At 43.7% G+C, this 14,039-nt stretch overlaps 4 protein-coding genes across 5 annotated transcripts in view; all 4 read right to left on the bottom strand.

Moving 5' to 3' along the window:
- LOC121640516 (coxsackievirus and adenovirus receptor homolog) overlaps positions 1-2,567 on the bottom strand; it is a 187,897-nt gene extending 185,330 nt beyond the window's left edge. The window contains exons 1-3 of one of the 2 annotated variants that reach the window (XM_041986334.1): positions 2,412-2,567; positions 1,443-1,790; positions 411-1,345 (exon numbers count right to left, since the gene is read on the bottom strand). In XM_041986334.1, the coding sequence (XP_041842268.1) occupies positions 1,128-1,345; positions 1,443-1,790; positions 2,412-2,481 (636 nt within the window). In that variant the 5' untranslated portion in view covers positions 2,482-2,567 and the 3' untranslated portion in view covers positions 411-1,127. Of the gene's footprint in view, positions 1-410; positions 1,346-1,442; positions 1,791-2,411 lie in introns of those variants that run through there. The other variant, XM_041986333.1, reaches the window with a different exon arrangement.
- Positions 1-14,039, bottom strand: part of LOC121640417 — a 1,195,287-nt gene that overhangs the window by 218,747 nt on the left and 962,501 nt on the right. The gene's annotated exons all lie outside the window — the stretch shown is intronic.
- Positions 7,808-9,063, bottom strand: LOC121640533 (Fc receptor-like B). The gene is made up of 4 exons (XM_041986358.1): positions 8,736-9,063; positions 8,414-8,656; positions 8,182-8,340; positions 7,808-8,061 (listed from the first exon to the last, which is right to left on the bottom strand). Exons 1-4 carry the CDS (start codon positions 8,899-8,901, stop codon positions 7,958-7,960), a joined length of 672 nt encoding a protein of 223 aa, XP_041842292.1. The 5' UTR covers positions 8,902-9,063; the 3' UTR covers positions 7,808-7,957.
- On the bottom strand, positions 9,312-12,147 carry LOC121640452 (zinc finger MYM-type protein 1-like). The gene is made up of 2 exons (XM_041986215.1): positions 11,021-12,147; positions 9,312-9,880 (listed from the first exon to the last, which is right to left on the bottom strand). Exons 1-2 carry the CDS (start codon positions 11,903-11,905, stop codon positions 9,344-9,346), a joined length of 1,422 nt encoding a protein of 473 aa, XP_041842149.1. The 5' UTR covers positions 11,906-12,147; the 3' UTR covers positions 9,312-9,343.

The following is a 14,039-nucleotide window of genomic DNA, read 5'->3' as shown; positions in this document are numbered from 1 at the left end:
CCACTTCAACCAGTTTCCTTCTGTTTATAGAAACCATGCCAGCCTCTGTAAATCTGTGTTGGAGCTCCAACGCTGGAGGAACAGAGTCCTTCGTCTGGCAGGATCCTGAAAACTGTTTCTGTTCTCAGGAAGTAGAATCAGGCACGAATAAAACCCTGAGGGTGGAACTCCATCACATCCCGACACACAGTCAGGACGTCTGATCTGAAGCAGCAGCACTCTGATCCTCTGTTTACAGAGAGCAGCAGCCATGACTCCACACCAGCAGCTGCAGACATCATGACTCAGCAGAATCCTCCTCCTCCATCACAGCTCAGCAGGGAGACGTCTGAGGCTAAAACCTGATGCTAGGAGGACGCTGATCCTTTCAGAGAGGAGATGAAACCTGAATTATTACAGCTGCTTATAAACATTCAGAGAAAAGACGTTAACACAAGTTACCGAACACAAGGACGCATAAAGTTTTATTTGAACGCAGCATGTTACAGGTTCATGTTAAAGTGCTGATTACATTATTATTATACGCAGATCCCACAGGTCAATACGAAGTTCTGTTTCCTGAAGAAACTCCTCCTCTTCCTCCTAAATCTACTCTTTCCGCTCTGACATCATAGTAAACATCTGTAAATCTGATCCATCTTCTTCTCTTTGCGTTTCCTCTGCTGCTCTGTTCAACTTTATTTACACCAACCCAGTCCTCTTTACAGAGTCCAGTTCAACACGACGGAAACTGATCCATCATCCACATAAAGGTCTTCATCTAACCACCAATCAGAGCGCAGTAGGAATCTGATTGGCTGATGACGTTTGAGACTAAATTATATAAACTTGGGAAAAAAACTGGAACTGTTTCATCATCTGGGGAACTAGTTCATCTTCTGGGGAACTGGTTCATTTTCTGGGGAACTGGTTCATTTTCTGGGGAACTGGTTCATTTTCTGGGGAACTGGTTCATGTTCTCTCTGTTTTCAGTAGAAACATCTGCAGCAGGGAATGTTTGGGTTTTAAAGACTCTCAGAGAGATGAGACATTTTACTACATCAGAGTTTAAATGAGTTCAACCTGCCGCCCTGAACATGATTCATCTTTGCAGAGCAGCTGGACATGAAAACAAGCAGGAGGAGAGATTAAACATCCTGGATCAGGCGTTGTTCAGGAGTGTGTTCAGGAGGAGCTGGTGGGTTGTTCTCTGAAGGTGGTTTAGATTTCCTGCAATATCTCACAGCAACAAAAACCCCACCAAGAAGCAGAAGGACGGCAGGAACTGATGCAGCAGCTTTAACTCCACCCTTTACTCCTCCTGTGTCTTCACCTCGTCCAAACTCAGCAAGCGCATCAGTGAAAGCTGCAGGTGAGAAACAGGTGTGAGCGTCATGTGACGTGTTAGTGAACATGGCGGCTGCTGCTCAGCAGACAGAGCGGGTCCAGACGTCTACACCCACCTGAGGCTGTGACGGTCAGGTTGATGGAGTGACTGACAACACTGAAGTCTCTCTCACTGCTTCCTGAGCTTCTGACTGTGATCAGACACTCATATGTTCCTGAATCAGTGATGCTGGTGTTCTGCAGGACCACAGAGACGTCTCCGTCCTCCACAGAGGAAGAGTCTCTCAGCTTCACTCGGCCTCTAAAAGACGGATGCTGGTAGCGTTCGTACGAGCGCTTTTCTCTGTAGAAGAAGACGTAATCCTCTGGTCTGAGATCAGACCTGGTCCACTCGAGGATTTCTGTGTTTCTGGGAGCCTGACACTGAAGAGGGACATTCTGTCCAGCTTCCACCTCCTGCTGATCTGAGACACAAGCAGAGAATCCAGAGACAGAAGTTAGAGATATGTCCGTCCTCATCATGGAGGCTGGAGGCAGAGAAACACAGCAGCTCTGCAGCAAGTTGCTTCAGCTCCACAGTCGAAGGTCGAATCCTGGAAACAACTACAGCTTTCTGCCTGAAGAAGAAGAAATTCACATTTGATCTTTTCTTCAGGAAAAACCCAGAAACAGTTCTGCTTCCTGCTGCTGCTGCTGGCTTTTTATCGACGTTCCTTTCTGCATGTTTCTACATGTCACATTAAAACCTGCTGATCAGAAGCTTCCACACACACGTTTTTACTCTTAAACACACTTTCTGTACATTTATAAAAACAGTTTGTCAGAAGAAAACTAAACATCTGGAAACAAAGAAAAGAAAGAAGTTGGTTCTCAGACAGCTGACAGGGTTCATGTCTGTCTGAGCTGCTGCTGGACGTTCAGGTGATGATGTTCACACACCTGTCCAGCAAATGATGAGCGTCTAATTTAAGGTCTGTGATTGGCTGGAAGTCTTCTGTCTCAGGATGATCATCATCGTCCTGGAGGCAAACAAACCAGATGGTGGCAGGATGCCAGCTTATTAGTTCAGTGTGTGACCAGCTCACCTTGTAAAGCTGCAGCCAGACAGGAAGTGAAGAGGAGGCAGAAGGAGGAAGAAACAAAAACAAGCCTCATTTTCTGGAAGTTTAAATGTTGCTGCAGATCTCAGCTGAATGTTTGCAAGAGAAGAAGAAAGCGAAACTAAAAAGTTCAAGTAAACAAGCTCAGCTTAGTCCACCCACAGAGTGTTTGCAGAGAAACCACGTGACACACAGCTGCTCTGGTCCACAGAGGTTTCCATCCTCTCCTCTTCTTCTGGTCCACAGAAGTTTCCATCCTCTCCTCTTCTTCTGGTCCACAGAGGTTTCCATCCTCTCTTCATCTTCTGGTCCACAGAGGTTTCCATCCTCTCTTCATCTTCTGGTCCACAGAGGTTTCCATCCTCTCTTCATCTTCTGGTCCACAGAGGTTTCCATCCTCTCTTCATCTTCTGGTCCACAGAGGTTTCCATCCTCTCCTCTTCTTCTGGCCCACAGAGTTTTCCATCCTCTCCTCTTCTTCTGGTCCACAGAGTTTTCCATCCTCTCCTCTTCTTCTGGTCCACAGAGGTTTCCATCCTCTCTTCATCTTCTGGTCCACAGAGGTTTCCATCCTCTCCTCTTCTTCTGGTCCACAGAGGTTTCCATCCTCTCCTCTTCTTCTGGTCCACAGAGGTTTCCATCATCTCTTCATCTTCTGGTCCACAGATGTTTCCATCCTCCCCTCTTCTTCTGGTCCACAGAGGTTTCCATCCTCTCCTCTTCTTCTGGTCCACAGAGGTTTCCATCCTCTCCTCTTCTTCTGGTCCACAGAGGTTTCCATCCTCTCCTCTTCTTCTGGTCCACAGAGGTTTCCATCCTCTCCTCTTCTTCTGGTCCACAGAGGTTTCCATCCTCTCTTCATCTTCTGGTCCACAGAGGTTTCCATCCTCTCCTCTTCTTCTGGTCCACAGAGGTTTCCATCCTCTCCTCTTCTTCTGGTCCACAGAGGTTTCCATCCTCTCCTCTTCTTCTGGTCCACAGAGGTTTCCATCCTCTCCTCTTCTTCTGGTCCACAGAGGTTTCCATCCTCTCCTCTTCTTCTGGTCCACAGAGTTTAAACTGGTTTAAACTTTTTCATCCTCGCTGTGTGAAGGTGATCAGGTATACCGACCAGCTGGCAGGTTCTTCACCAGGATGTTCAGCCTCATGCAATAAAATACAGCTGATTGATTTTCTCTGTTCTCTGCTGCAGAAACTCAGCAGAAAATGTGCAAATTTAATCCGTGTTCAGCGGAAAACACGAGAAGATCCGTGCTTCTCACGTTGCAGGACTCTTTTTTTCAAACTTCATTACAAGATGACGTCTGGAACGAACTCTACAAAGACTCGCTTCTCAGTAAAAACCACTACAGAGCATTTCTGTCCCTCTAAAATATGTCTGTTATCAGTTATATTCCTTTCTCTCATGGAGGTGGAAACCAGCTGTTTTCTTCCAGATGTGTGATCAGCAGAAATCAGTCGTCCCGTGATCATGTGACCAGTCAGCGTCTGCATGAAAAACATGATGTTTGTGTTTGTTTTAAGTTGTTTTCTGACAGGCTGCATGATGTCCAGCAGAGACTGACCTGGTGGGAACACGGTCATGTGACCATGGGCTGAATTTAGGAGCAGCTGAGGCTGTAAGTGATGCAGGAGGAAACACCCAGTTCATCTGAGTCCTCTTATTTCTAAGAGACCTGCAGAAACTTCTGGAAGTTCTGGTTGTCCTACATGATCTGTGTTCTCCAGGAATCTGAACTATGAGGCTGAGCTGAAGACAGAAACCTTTTCTAACAAAGAGAAACATCTGAACTCTGCTACAGTCTGCAAACAGAACAGGAAGTTTCCCAGAAGCATGCTGGGAAACTGAGTTCTGGTCTGATGAGTCCAGGGTGAAAGACGTTGGACACAACTAAAGAAAAGAGCAGCTTACAGTAAAGCAGGGCGGTGCCCTGAAACCACCAGCAGGTGGCAGCACATCACCTGAAACAGTCACTGCAGACATGAAACATCTCTGACAGGTTAAACCTTCATCTTCACCCTCATCTTCATCAGGTCAGAGAGGGTTAGTTAAACCTCCTCAGAGCTTCAGAAACTAGATCATCCTGAACATGTGACCACAGCTCTGAGTTTTACTGATCAACAGTCTGGTTTTCTCCCCAAAACTTTCTGCTAATGTAACAACCATCTTTGACCAGAGAAAAGCCAGAAAACATCTAAAGATGAAAATCCTACAACTCCCAGAATGCTCTGTGATCTGTTACTTCCTGTTCTCCTCCCTGCTGCTGCCAGACCGAAGCTGTGCTCCAGTTCAGGGTCTCCACAGAATAAATTACAGTGGCCTCCTTTTTTTTGGTTCCCTTCAGTTAATGAAAGAAAAACTTCCAATGGTCACAGAAATAACTTGAATCTGAAAAAAGTAATAATAAATAAAAATTCTATGAAATTTAACCAGTGAAAGTCAGCGTTGCTTTTCAACCATGATTTAACAGAATTTTTAAACAAATAAACTTATGAAACAGGCCTGGACAAAAATGATGGTACCCTTAACTTAATATTTTGCTGTACAACCTTTTGAGGTAATCGCTGCAATCAAACAATTCCTGTAACTGTCAATGAGGCTTCTGCACCTCTCAGCAGGTATTTTAATCCACTCCTCATAGGCAAACTGCTCCAGCTGTCTCAGGTTTGAAGGGAGCCTTTTCCAGACTCCATGTTTCAGCTCCTTCCACAGATGCTCAATAGGATTTAGTTCAGGACTCATAGAAGCCACTTTAGAATAGTCCATGTTTTCCTCTTAGCCATTCCCATGACCTGCGACTGAGACCAAGCTTTCTGACACTGGCAGCACGTTTCTCTCTAGAATCCCTTGATAGTCTTGAAATTTATTGTACCTGCACAGATTCCAGACACCCTGTACCAGAAGCAGCCCAGAACATAACAGAACCTCCTCCATGTTCCACAGTAGGGACGTTGTTCTTTTCTTCATATGCTTAATTTTTCCATCTGTAAACATAGAGCTGATGTGTCTTAACAAAAAGTTCTGCTGTTGTCTCATCTGTCCATAGGACATTCTCCCAGAAGCTTTGTGGCTTGTCAACATGTATTTTGGCTTTTTTATGATTTGTTTTCAACCATGGTTCCTCCTTGGTCATCGGATGGTGCGATCTGACACTGATGTTCCTTCAGCTTGAAGTTCACCTTTAATCTCTTTAGAACAGGAACATCAAGCTGCATGGAGATGGTCTTATAGCCTTTACCTTTAACATGCTGGTCTATAATTTTCTTTATGATCTCCTGAGATAACTCTTTACTTTGCTTCCTCTGGTCCATGTTGGGTGTGGTACACACCATGTCACCAAACAGCACAGTGACCACCTGTAGCCTATATATAGGCCCACTGACTGGTTACAAGATTGTAGACACCTGTGATGCTAATTAGTGGACACACCCTGGATTAACACGTCCCTTTGGTCACATTATTTTCACTCTTTTCTAGTAGTACCATCATTTTTGTCCAGGCCTGTTTCATGAGTTTATTTTTTTAATAATTCTGTTGAAACATGGTTGAAAAACAATGTTTGACTTTCATTGGTTAAATTTCATAGAAATTTTATTTATTATTACTTTTGTCAGATTCAAGTTATTTCTGGAGTGGAGAATGACAGGACTGAGATCCTGTAGGACTTCCACACACAGATTGACTGGTGAAGATGATGCTGGATGAGACGTTGTTAGGGAGGCTATATGAGAAAATCTTCCAATGTTCAATAGTGATGTTTTCAATAATCTAAGGATGCATTAACACCAGCACAGCTCCTCCATTTGGTTTGGTTTGCTTTCTCACGGAACCTTACTGAAGTAAACCAGATTGTCTGAACATCACGCAGATACAACAACTGTCCACTGGGGGGACATTCCCTGAAACAACCACTAAGAAGAAATTGTTGTGATTAAGATGTTTTTTCATAACAAAGCAGCCCTACAGCAAAGTAGAAAATATCTGAATATGGGTTTAATATAAAGTGTGTAAGAATGACAGAAACAAGAAGCAATATGATGGTTTAGCTTTTTATTGATCACCTATAAATGAAATAAACTGTGTTGTTATGACTTCTAGATGTGATCTTCGCAGGAAACGGAAGATAAAATGTGTCTAACATCATCCAGACATGCTCATCTTTTCAGATTCGGGACTGACCACCTCGGCTGGCACTGATAACACACCTAGTGCTTTTTATAAAGTATTATTAATACCAGATGCAGTTTGTGCAGAGATAGTCAGTACTGTTCACACATTTTATCAAACTGTAAAAACTCATAGTCATAGCCAAAGTCTTCTACAGTAAACACCCACACTGAGCTGCAGCTGCAGTTTCACACTTATTAACATCCGTTTTCACACTTTGGACTGAAGAAGGTTTTTAATAGCCAGCGTCTGTGTGTGTGAAGAAATATCACACTCTTGCACAGCAGGGTCACTTTGTAGAAAAAACTGTTCTTTTACTTCTGCATGATACTTACAGCCCACGTATGCTGCTACTGTAGGTACCCACACATCAAAGTGACAGACGATGTAGACGACGCAGCGTCCTACGTCGTCTACGTCGTCTGTCACTCCGAAGCTGCTCAGCATACGTGAAATGAGACAGTCGACCTCGCCGAGCAGAATTCCCACAGCAGCAACGTAGGACGTTGACAGAAAACCTCATTCTGTTCATCATGTTGTTATTAACTATGTTAAATTATTCATTAAACTGATTAATAAATTTATATGATAAAGTTAATATACATTATTATAGAATATTTATACTAATTTATAATCATTATATTTATTATAATAAATTATATCACAGGACTCTGTAGTGAACGTTAAACACCAACCGAGTTGGTTGTATCTTCATTTTTAAACTGAATAAAAATAATAATAATAATAATAATAATAATAATAATAATAATAATGATAATAATGATAATAATAATAATAATAAAGCTTTCTGAGGCTGTACACACTCTTCATTAACTGATGTTCTTCCTGACAGAAAAATTTCTTGTTTTCATGCTCATTTATCTTATTTCTCTCTCTAAAAGTTCCTTCTTGCTGCCATGACTTAGAATATTACTGACTGACCAGGTTCTGCTGGTAAAAGTAAAGATGAAAAGCAGAAAATGATTATAATGAGAAAACTGTGGTGGCAGTTAGAGCTGCAGGATGGTGTGGTGGTTAGCACCACCACCTGGGCTGGGGGGGTTTGAACAGTGGTCTTTCTGTGTGGAGTTTCTATGTTCTCCCCGTGTACGGGGAGTCTACCATGATGATGATGTTCCACTTATAGAGACCTTCATCATGTGTTGATGTGGATCCAGTGAAGCAGCTGTTCTGTCCAGGTGTGTAAAAGAAGCAGAGCAGACAGGCCACGCCCCCTTCACTGCTTTATTTCCAGGATAAACAGACAGATGTGACGTCTCTGTTCACAGATGTTGACCTCAGTTCTAGAAAGTTCTCATGTGAAAGAAGAACATCAGGAGAAGAGAGAGATGAGATGTTCAGCTCAGTTTAGATGATGCTCTGTGGTGACATCATCATAGTCATCATCCAATCCCTGATCAGCCTGGGTGGATGGAGTCATCACCATGGAGACGGCCAGGTCACTTCCTGCAGACAGAGCAGGTTAGAGAGAAAACCATGATTGATTGATTGGTTGATTGATTGATTGATTGATTGATTGATTGATTGATTGATTGATTGACAGGTCAGTGAATGGTTCAGTGTTACCTGTGTCTCTGTGTGGATATAAAGACACCATGAGGAGGGTGGAGATGAAGTACGGACAAAACACCAGCAGGTAGCGGAGCAGCATGAACCCAAGATGGAGGGAGGATAAAGCAGTGGGAGGAGCTACAGTAGTGGGCGGGGTTGTGGTTGTAGGTTTTTCTGCAGAGAGAATCCCACCTGATCAGGTGACTGTGGATGAAATAAGAGCTGAAATGAGGGCGAAGCTCCTCACCTGTGACAGAGATCCAGCTGGGTGGAGACTCTCCATGACTGCTGATGCTACACCTGTAGAGACCTTCATCAGACCTGGTAACATGGTGGAGGGTCATGTGACCTGTAGACTCAGTCCTGATGAGGGAGCCATCTTTATAGAAAGCAGCTGGGAGGTTGGAGGGAGGCTTTGATTGACAGCTCAGAGTGAGGTCATCTCCCTCCATCACAGGGAGGACAGGACTCTGCAGGATCACTGATCCACCTCAACACAGAGACAAACTACAGCATTTCATCCATTTCCACACAGCTTCATCACCACTAACTCCACAGTCTGATCTTACCAGTGACAGTGAGGGTGATGCTGTTACTGGTTGCTCCCTCTCTGGACTCACACCAGTAAACTCCAGAGTCCTGTGGGAGAATGTAGTCATTCCTACAAGAAGAACCAGCAGGTTTTCCCCACCCAGATCCACACTGAGTCCTGGTCTTCTTGGTCGTGTTTTTCATCACCGTCTATCCAGCAGAACTGTCGTCCTCACTGACCAGAGACACCAGTGACGGCTTGTGGTGATATTGAGTGGGAGGGCTAACACATATTAATGAAGCCAACTGAGCACATTTGAACATTAAAGGTATCCCATCACAATATACAAACTTTAAGCCTTCACAACAGCGTTATGAAGGCCTACTTTTTAAAGAAAACACTAATATGCACCAATATTAAAATACTCTCTCTCTCCCTCCCTCTCACTCTTTCTCTTTCACACACACTTGCACAGAATAAAAGGTTTAAATAAAAAGAATAATCTTAAACTTTTCCTACAAAAGCTTGAATACAGAGAAAAACTTCAGTAAAAAATAATGAATGTTATGAGAGGCTGGGAATGGACATGATGAAGAAGGTCTATATGTGTTGTGTGTTTTGAGACATGAACAAGGATGGTTTACCTCATTTGAAGAGGAGTTCAGCACGACGATTTTTCTGAGATGCAAACAGGTTGATCACCATCTCATTGAAGTCAGGTGATTTCTGAATGAAGTCCCGCTCAATAGAAAGCACGGCCAGTGCGTTCAGTCTGTCCTGTCCCATAGTGCTTCTCAGAAAAGACTTTATCCTCTTCAAGGTGCTGAAGCACCTCTCTGACTCTGCTGATGTCATCGGGGTTGTGATGGCTATTTGTGTCAGTTTCAGAGTTTCAGAGAAAGTGTTTTGAAGATTATTCTCTATCAACATTTTCAAAAGTGTCACTGCAGACGTTAACACCGCAAACTCCGCACTGCTGTACATCACCATCAGCTCACCCTTTAGTTTCTCCTTGCAGATCATTGGAAAATGTTCACATGCGACATCCAGCTGTTGTTGGGGGAAACTGGCCTTAAACTGTGAGAACAGCTCCGGGTTTATCAGTTCAAACGACATTAGGTGTCGGGCTTTTTCAAAGCGAGCTTTGGACTGCTCGATCATGATGCTGCAGCACTGCGTGGCCACTGTATGGCAAGCCAAAAGGGTCAAAGAACGCCTTGATTTCCGCGCGATAGCACGTAAAAAACGCGCGTTTGTTTGGGAAAAACGCGCGTAAAAAGCATGCCTGATCTGTGTTGTGAGCCAACTTTAGATTTTATGCACGCATAAATTACTGTGACCATATGACTGGACAATAAATTGGAAAGCCTCTCCCAGGTCTAGTTGAGTGAAGTAATGAAACCAGCAGATATACAAAAACAAGTAGTTTTCATTACACGCCAGTAGATGGCAGCACAAATCCATGGAAAGGCTGGTCTTCACGTCTGATCTGATTTAATATTAAAAGTTAAAAATCTAACGAAGAATTACGGTTGTAATCAGAGTGAGTGTTTTATGAATGAGGTCAGGTGTTAGGTGTCCGTGACACAATAAAAGTAGCATAAGGCTCAGTGTGTGAAAAATTTGTAATGTCCAGGATGAGATTTGAACCGGCGTCATCTAACAAAAAGAAGAAGAACAACATAAATGCCAAGGACGTTACCTCAGCACTATCTGTTCGGCTGAAAAGTTTGGCAAAGGATATATCTGACGGTCGGCCAATACACTCATGTTACAAAAAAAAAAAAAAAGGAAACGTTTATATACATCAAAATACATACAAAAATATATTTGGTAAAGTGAAAAGGCGTTCAATGCTTTATTACTAATTACACAAAGGATTTTGTAAAGGCATGCTTTGTCTCTAACTGCTGAATAGACAACGGTTCTCTAGTGAAGGCTGCTGATAAACAGTTCTTGTGGATCAGCGATCATTCAGTCTAGTCTGCCAGAGCAAAAACTTCAGGGTGGGAACTGTGAGATTCATTATCATAATTTAAACACAGAACGCCATTGCACGTTTTTACGTGATAGCGCGATGCAAAAGGCAACGCGGTCGCGCGTTCAAAACGAGACGCGTTCAAAACTGGACGCGCGCGCGCGTTCAAAACGAGACGCGTTCAAAACGAGACGCGATCAAAACGGGACGTGCGCGCGCGTTCAAAGACACTGGGAAACGGGAGTGCACGCTTTTTACGCGCGTTTTTCCCAAACAAACGCGCGTTTTTTACGTGCTATCGCGCGGAAATCAAGGCGTTTTTTGACCCTTTTGGCTTGCCATACCACCGACACGCAGCCAGACCTCTGCATCCTGCGTGGCGCGTTTGGATGACAGTCATCTTTGATCAGCTGTTCTCTCAGTCCAGTTATGGACCTGGAGAAATTCATCAGGGCTTGTCCAGTATTCAGGGGATCCGTGGTTCGTTTCTGAAGGGTGTTGTAGAAAATATCGACATGCATCAGAGCGGCGTGGAAAAACTCTAAAAAGAAAATAAAGTCTTCATCCTCCAGTAATGTGGACAGACCGTGGGCTTGTTGGACGGACACGCTGTCCCAGGACTGGCTGTTTTGTATTTTTTCAAAACATGCCTTCAGACCGTTTTGTTGCTCGAACACTGTGTGGACTGTGCGGCTCTTGAAGTTCCACCTTGTTTGTCCCGACTCGGGAATCCTAATCCCGCAAACTTCATCCAGAACCGCAGTTCTTTTGGGAGACTTGGCGAAAAACGTTGCAAAGGCTGTTAAGTTTGCAAAAAAAATTCTGACTGGTGTGAGGCATGAGCAGGCCTGTTGAATTATTAGGTTCAGCTGATGGGCATAACAGTGCACAAAGTGCGCGTGAGGAAACGTCTCCTTTAATCTGGCCTGCAAGCCCGACGCTGCGCCGCTCATAACAGCAGCCCCATCATACGTTTGTGCGATCAGTTTACTTTCCAGTTTATATGGCTGGAGTTTTTCTCTCAGAAGTTTTTCAAACCCCTCTGCAGTTCTGTCCACTAACGGAGAAAAAGAAAGAAATCTCTCCACAGCAGAACATTCGGTGACGTAACGGAGCACAATGACGCACTGGCTGACACGCGCCACATCTGTCGTCTCATCAGCTTGCACAGCCACAAACGGTGCTTGCGATATTTCATCGCCCAGTTTCTTTTCATAAACTGATAGCATGCAGTCCAGCAACTCATTCTGGCTGGTTTTTGACGTGTACTTTGCAACCTGTGTGTTTGACAGGTGATCAGCTAACTGGCTGTCTAAAAAGGAGAACTGGTCAACGAGGTCCAGAAACACGCCCCGATTAAGCGAAGTGGAAGATTCATCAGATCCACGTAAAGAGAGTTCATGAGCCCCGCAAAACTTAATACAGTCCACAATACGTGATAATGAATGCCTGTTTTTCTTGACAAGTTCGTTGTGTCTCTGTACAGCAGAGCGGTGGCCCTCATCGAGCTGGCAGGCGATGTTGACTTTACCCAACATCGTCAGCTTTACGCCATTTCCGATATGACTTGTGCTGCATTCGTGTTTCTTTATTTTATCTGATAAATGTTTCAGATCCACAACACCTTGCTCAGTCCAAGCTGTGTCTCCTCCAAAAAGTAAACGCGGGAAACAGAAAAGCGACTTTTTAGCTTGGCTAGCTGTTAGCCATTCTTTTCTCTGAAACCAGCTTACACAAAAACTGCGATTTTGGCGCGTGTCTTTCTGGCTCATTTTCAGATCTTTTGGGTGGTGTGCCCCCAGCTTCTTCACCACGAGTTTTTCCTCTAAAGACATTAAAGAAAATGGATGTAAAAGCAAATAATCCACTTCGTTTGCGCCAATTTCCGCCATGGCTACAAGTTTTGCTCAACATAATCTCTGGCAGAACTCACGTCGTCTGTCGTTGGTCCACATCCGCCGCTTTGGGCTGCACAGATTCAGCCCAAATGAGAAGCAAATGAAGGAGGCAAATCACACAACCTCACTCATGTGTCAACGAAAAGTCAAGGTAAACTCTGTTGTTCCGCTTGGGCTGTAAATGATTAGCCATTTTACAAAGATATTGTGTTTTTAGTGCGGATTTTGCTCTTTAGGTTTTGTTGGTTGATCGAGAATTAGAACAACCAGTTCAAAGTTTTTATTAATTAATTAGTTGATTATTTTCCTCATCTTTACTGAAAAATCTAGGGAGGGCTAAGCCCTGTTAGCCCACTTATACCAGCCGTCCCTGCTCCTCCTTCAAAAAGCTGAGATCTGCTGGGACTGATGGTCAGACGAGCTGTGAGGGATGAAAGGAAACAGAATAAAACCACTGATGTTTCATTGTTTTCTAAACTAAAAGTACAGGTGCTGTAACATCCTACAAGAGAAAAGATCATCCTAAACAGCTTCTGTGGAGGAAATTCTGACAGTTCAACAAGTGGACCAACGTTAAAATAAATCTCACACTTCTCCTGTTAAAGTGTCTCAAGGACGTCAGACACTGTCCTCAGTCTGTTTGTCCTGAGTCTGGATAAAAGAATGTGGATGGAAATGTGGAACAGCTGTGTAATTTAATGCTGTAAAGATGGATGTGTGGGTGAGACAGATGGAACATTTAGAGGTAAAACATGGTGATGCTTTCCTGTACAACATCCATCTTTCATTATGAAATCTTTCTCAGTCCTGCATTGACCTACACTGCTGATATTTCTCAGTATTAATAACCTTCTCATGCTCAACACATCTGCACGTCAACACCTGTTCACAGTCAGGACGCCATCTGCTGGCTATGTGCTGTCAGCAGGAAGCTGAAGCATCACTGTGTTTATGGAGGAAGCTACGTGCACATCATTTCTTACGCTCCTGCACGAGCCCGGCTGCTGGTGTGAGCGAGGATGCAGGTGCGACTGCAGGGTGGCCAATGGAGGCCCCGATAGCTACAAAGATGAAGCTCCACCAAGGTGCAAGAGCCTTCACTCTGCTGCAGCTTTCTTTTTATTTCTTTTTATCCAGGTTCCCTATAAAGAGTCTGTTATAAGTAACAATCATCTGCTTTTTATCAGACTGGGAAGGTTTACTGACCTTGACTTTTTCTGCAGCACAGCAGGGAGCTCAGAACTAAATACAAAGAACATTCATGTCAATTTAACACACAAGTCCAGTAGAAATACACACATACTCTGCATATATGTTGACTGGTTTTCAGGCCAAACTGGGATTTCTGGAAAAATGGGATTTAAAATCAGATTAAATGAAAACCTTGAGAAACGTGCAGAAATAAATCCTCCAGAAAAAGCAATGACAACAACACACCAGCAGGTAGAATATGTGGAGATCTCTT

The sequence above is a fragment of the Melanotaenia boesemani genome, chromosome 5 (genome assembly GCF_017639745.1).
Source record: "Melanotaenia boesemani isolate fMelBoe1 chromosome 5, fMelBoe1.pri, whole genome shotgun sequence".
NCBI lineage: Eukaryota > Metazoa > Chordata > Actinopteri > Atheriniformes > Melanotaeniidae > Melanotaenia > Melanotaenia boesemani.
The sequence above is the reverse complement of the archived record's forward strand: the minus strand, read 5'-3'. Positions and strand labels throughout refer to the sequence as shown.

Coding starts and splice junctions, on each gene's coding strand:
- LOC121640533 (XM_041986358.1), bottom strand. CDS start 8,901: ATGAAAAACACGACCAAGAAGACCAGGACTCAGTGTGGATCTGGGTGG. Junction 8,657..8,735: donor CATCACCCTCACTGTCACTG/GTAAGATCAGAC, acceptor CTCTGTGTTGAG/GTGGATCAGTGATCCTGCAG. Junction 8,341..8,413: donor CAGCTGGATCTCTGTCACAG/GTGAGGAGCTTC, acceptor TTCTCTCTGCAG/AAAAACCTACAACCACAACC.
- LOC121640452 (XM_041986215.1), bottom strand. CDS start 11,905: ATGCTATCAGTTTATGAAAAGAAACTGGGCGATGAAATATCGCAAGCA. Junction 9,881..11,020: donor GGTCTGGCTGCGTGTCGGTG/GTATGGCAAGCC, acceptor TGCCATACAGTG/GCCACGCAGTGCTGCAGCAT.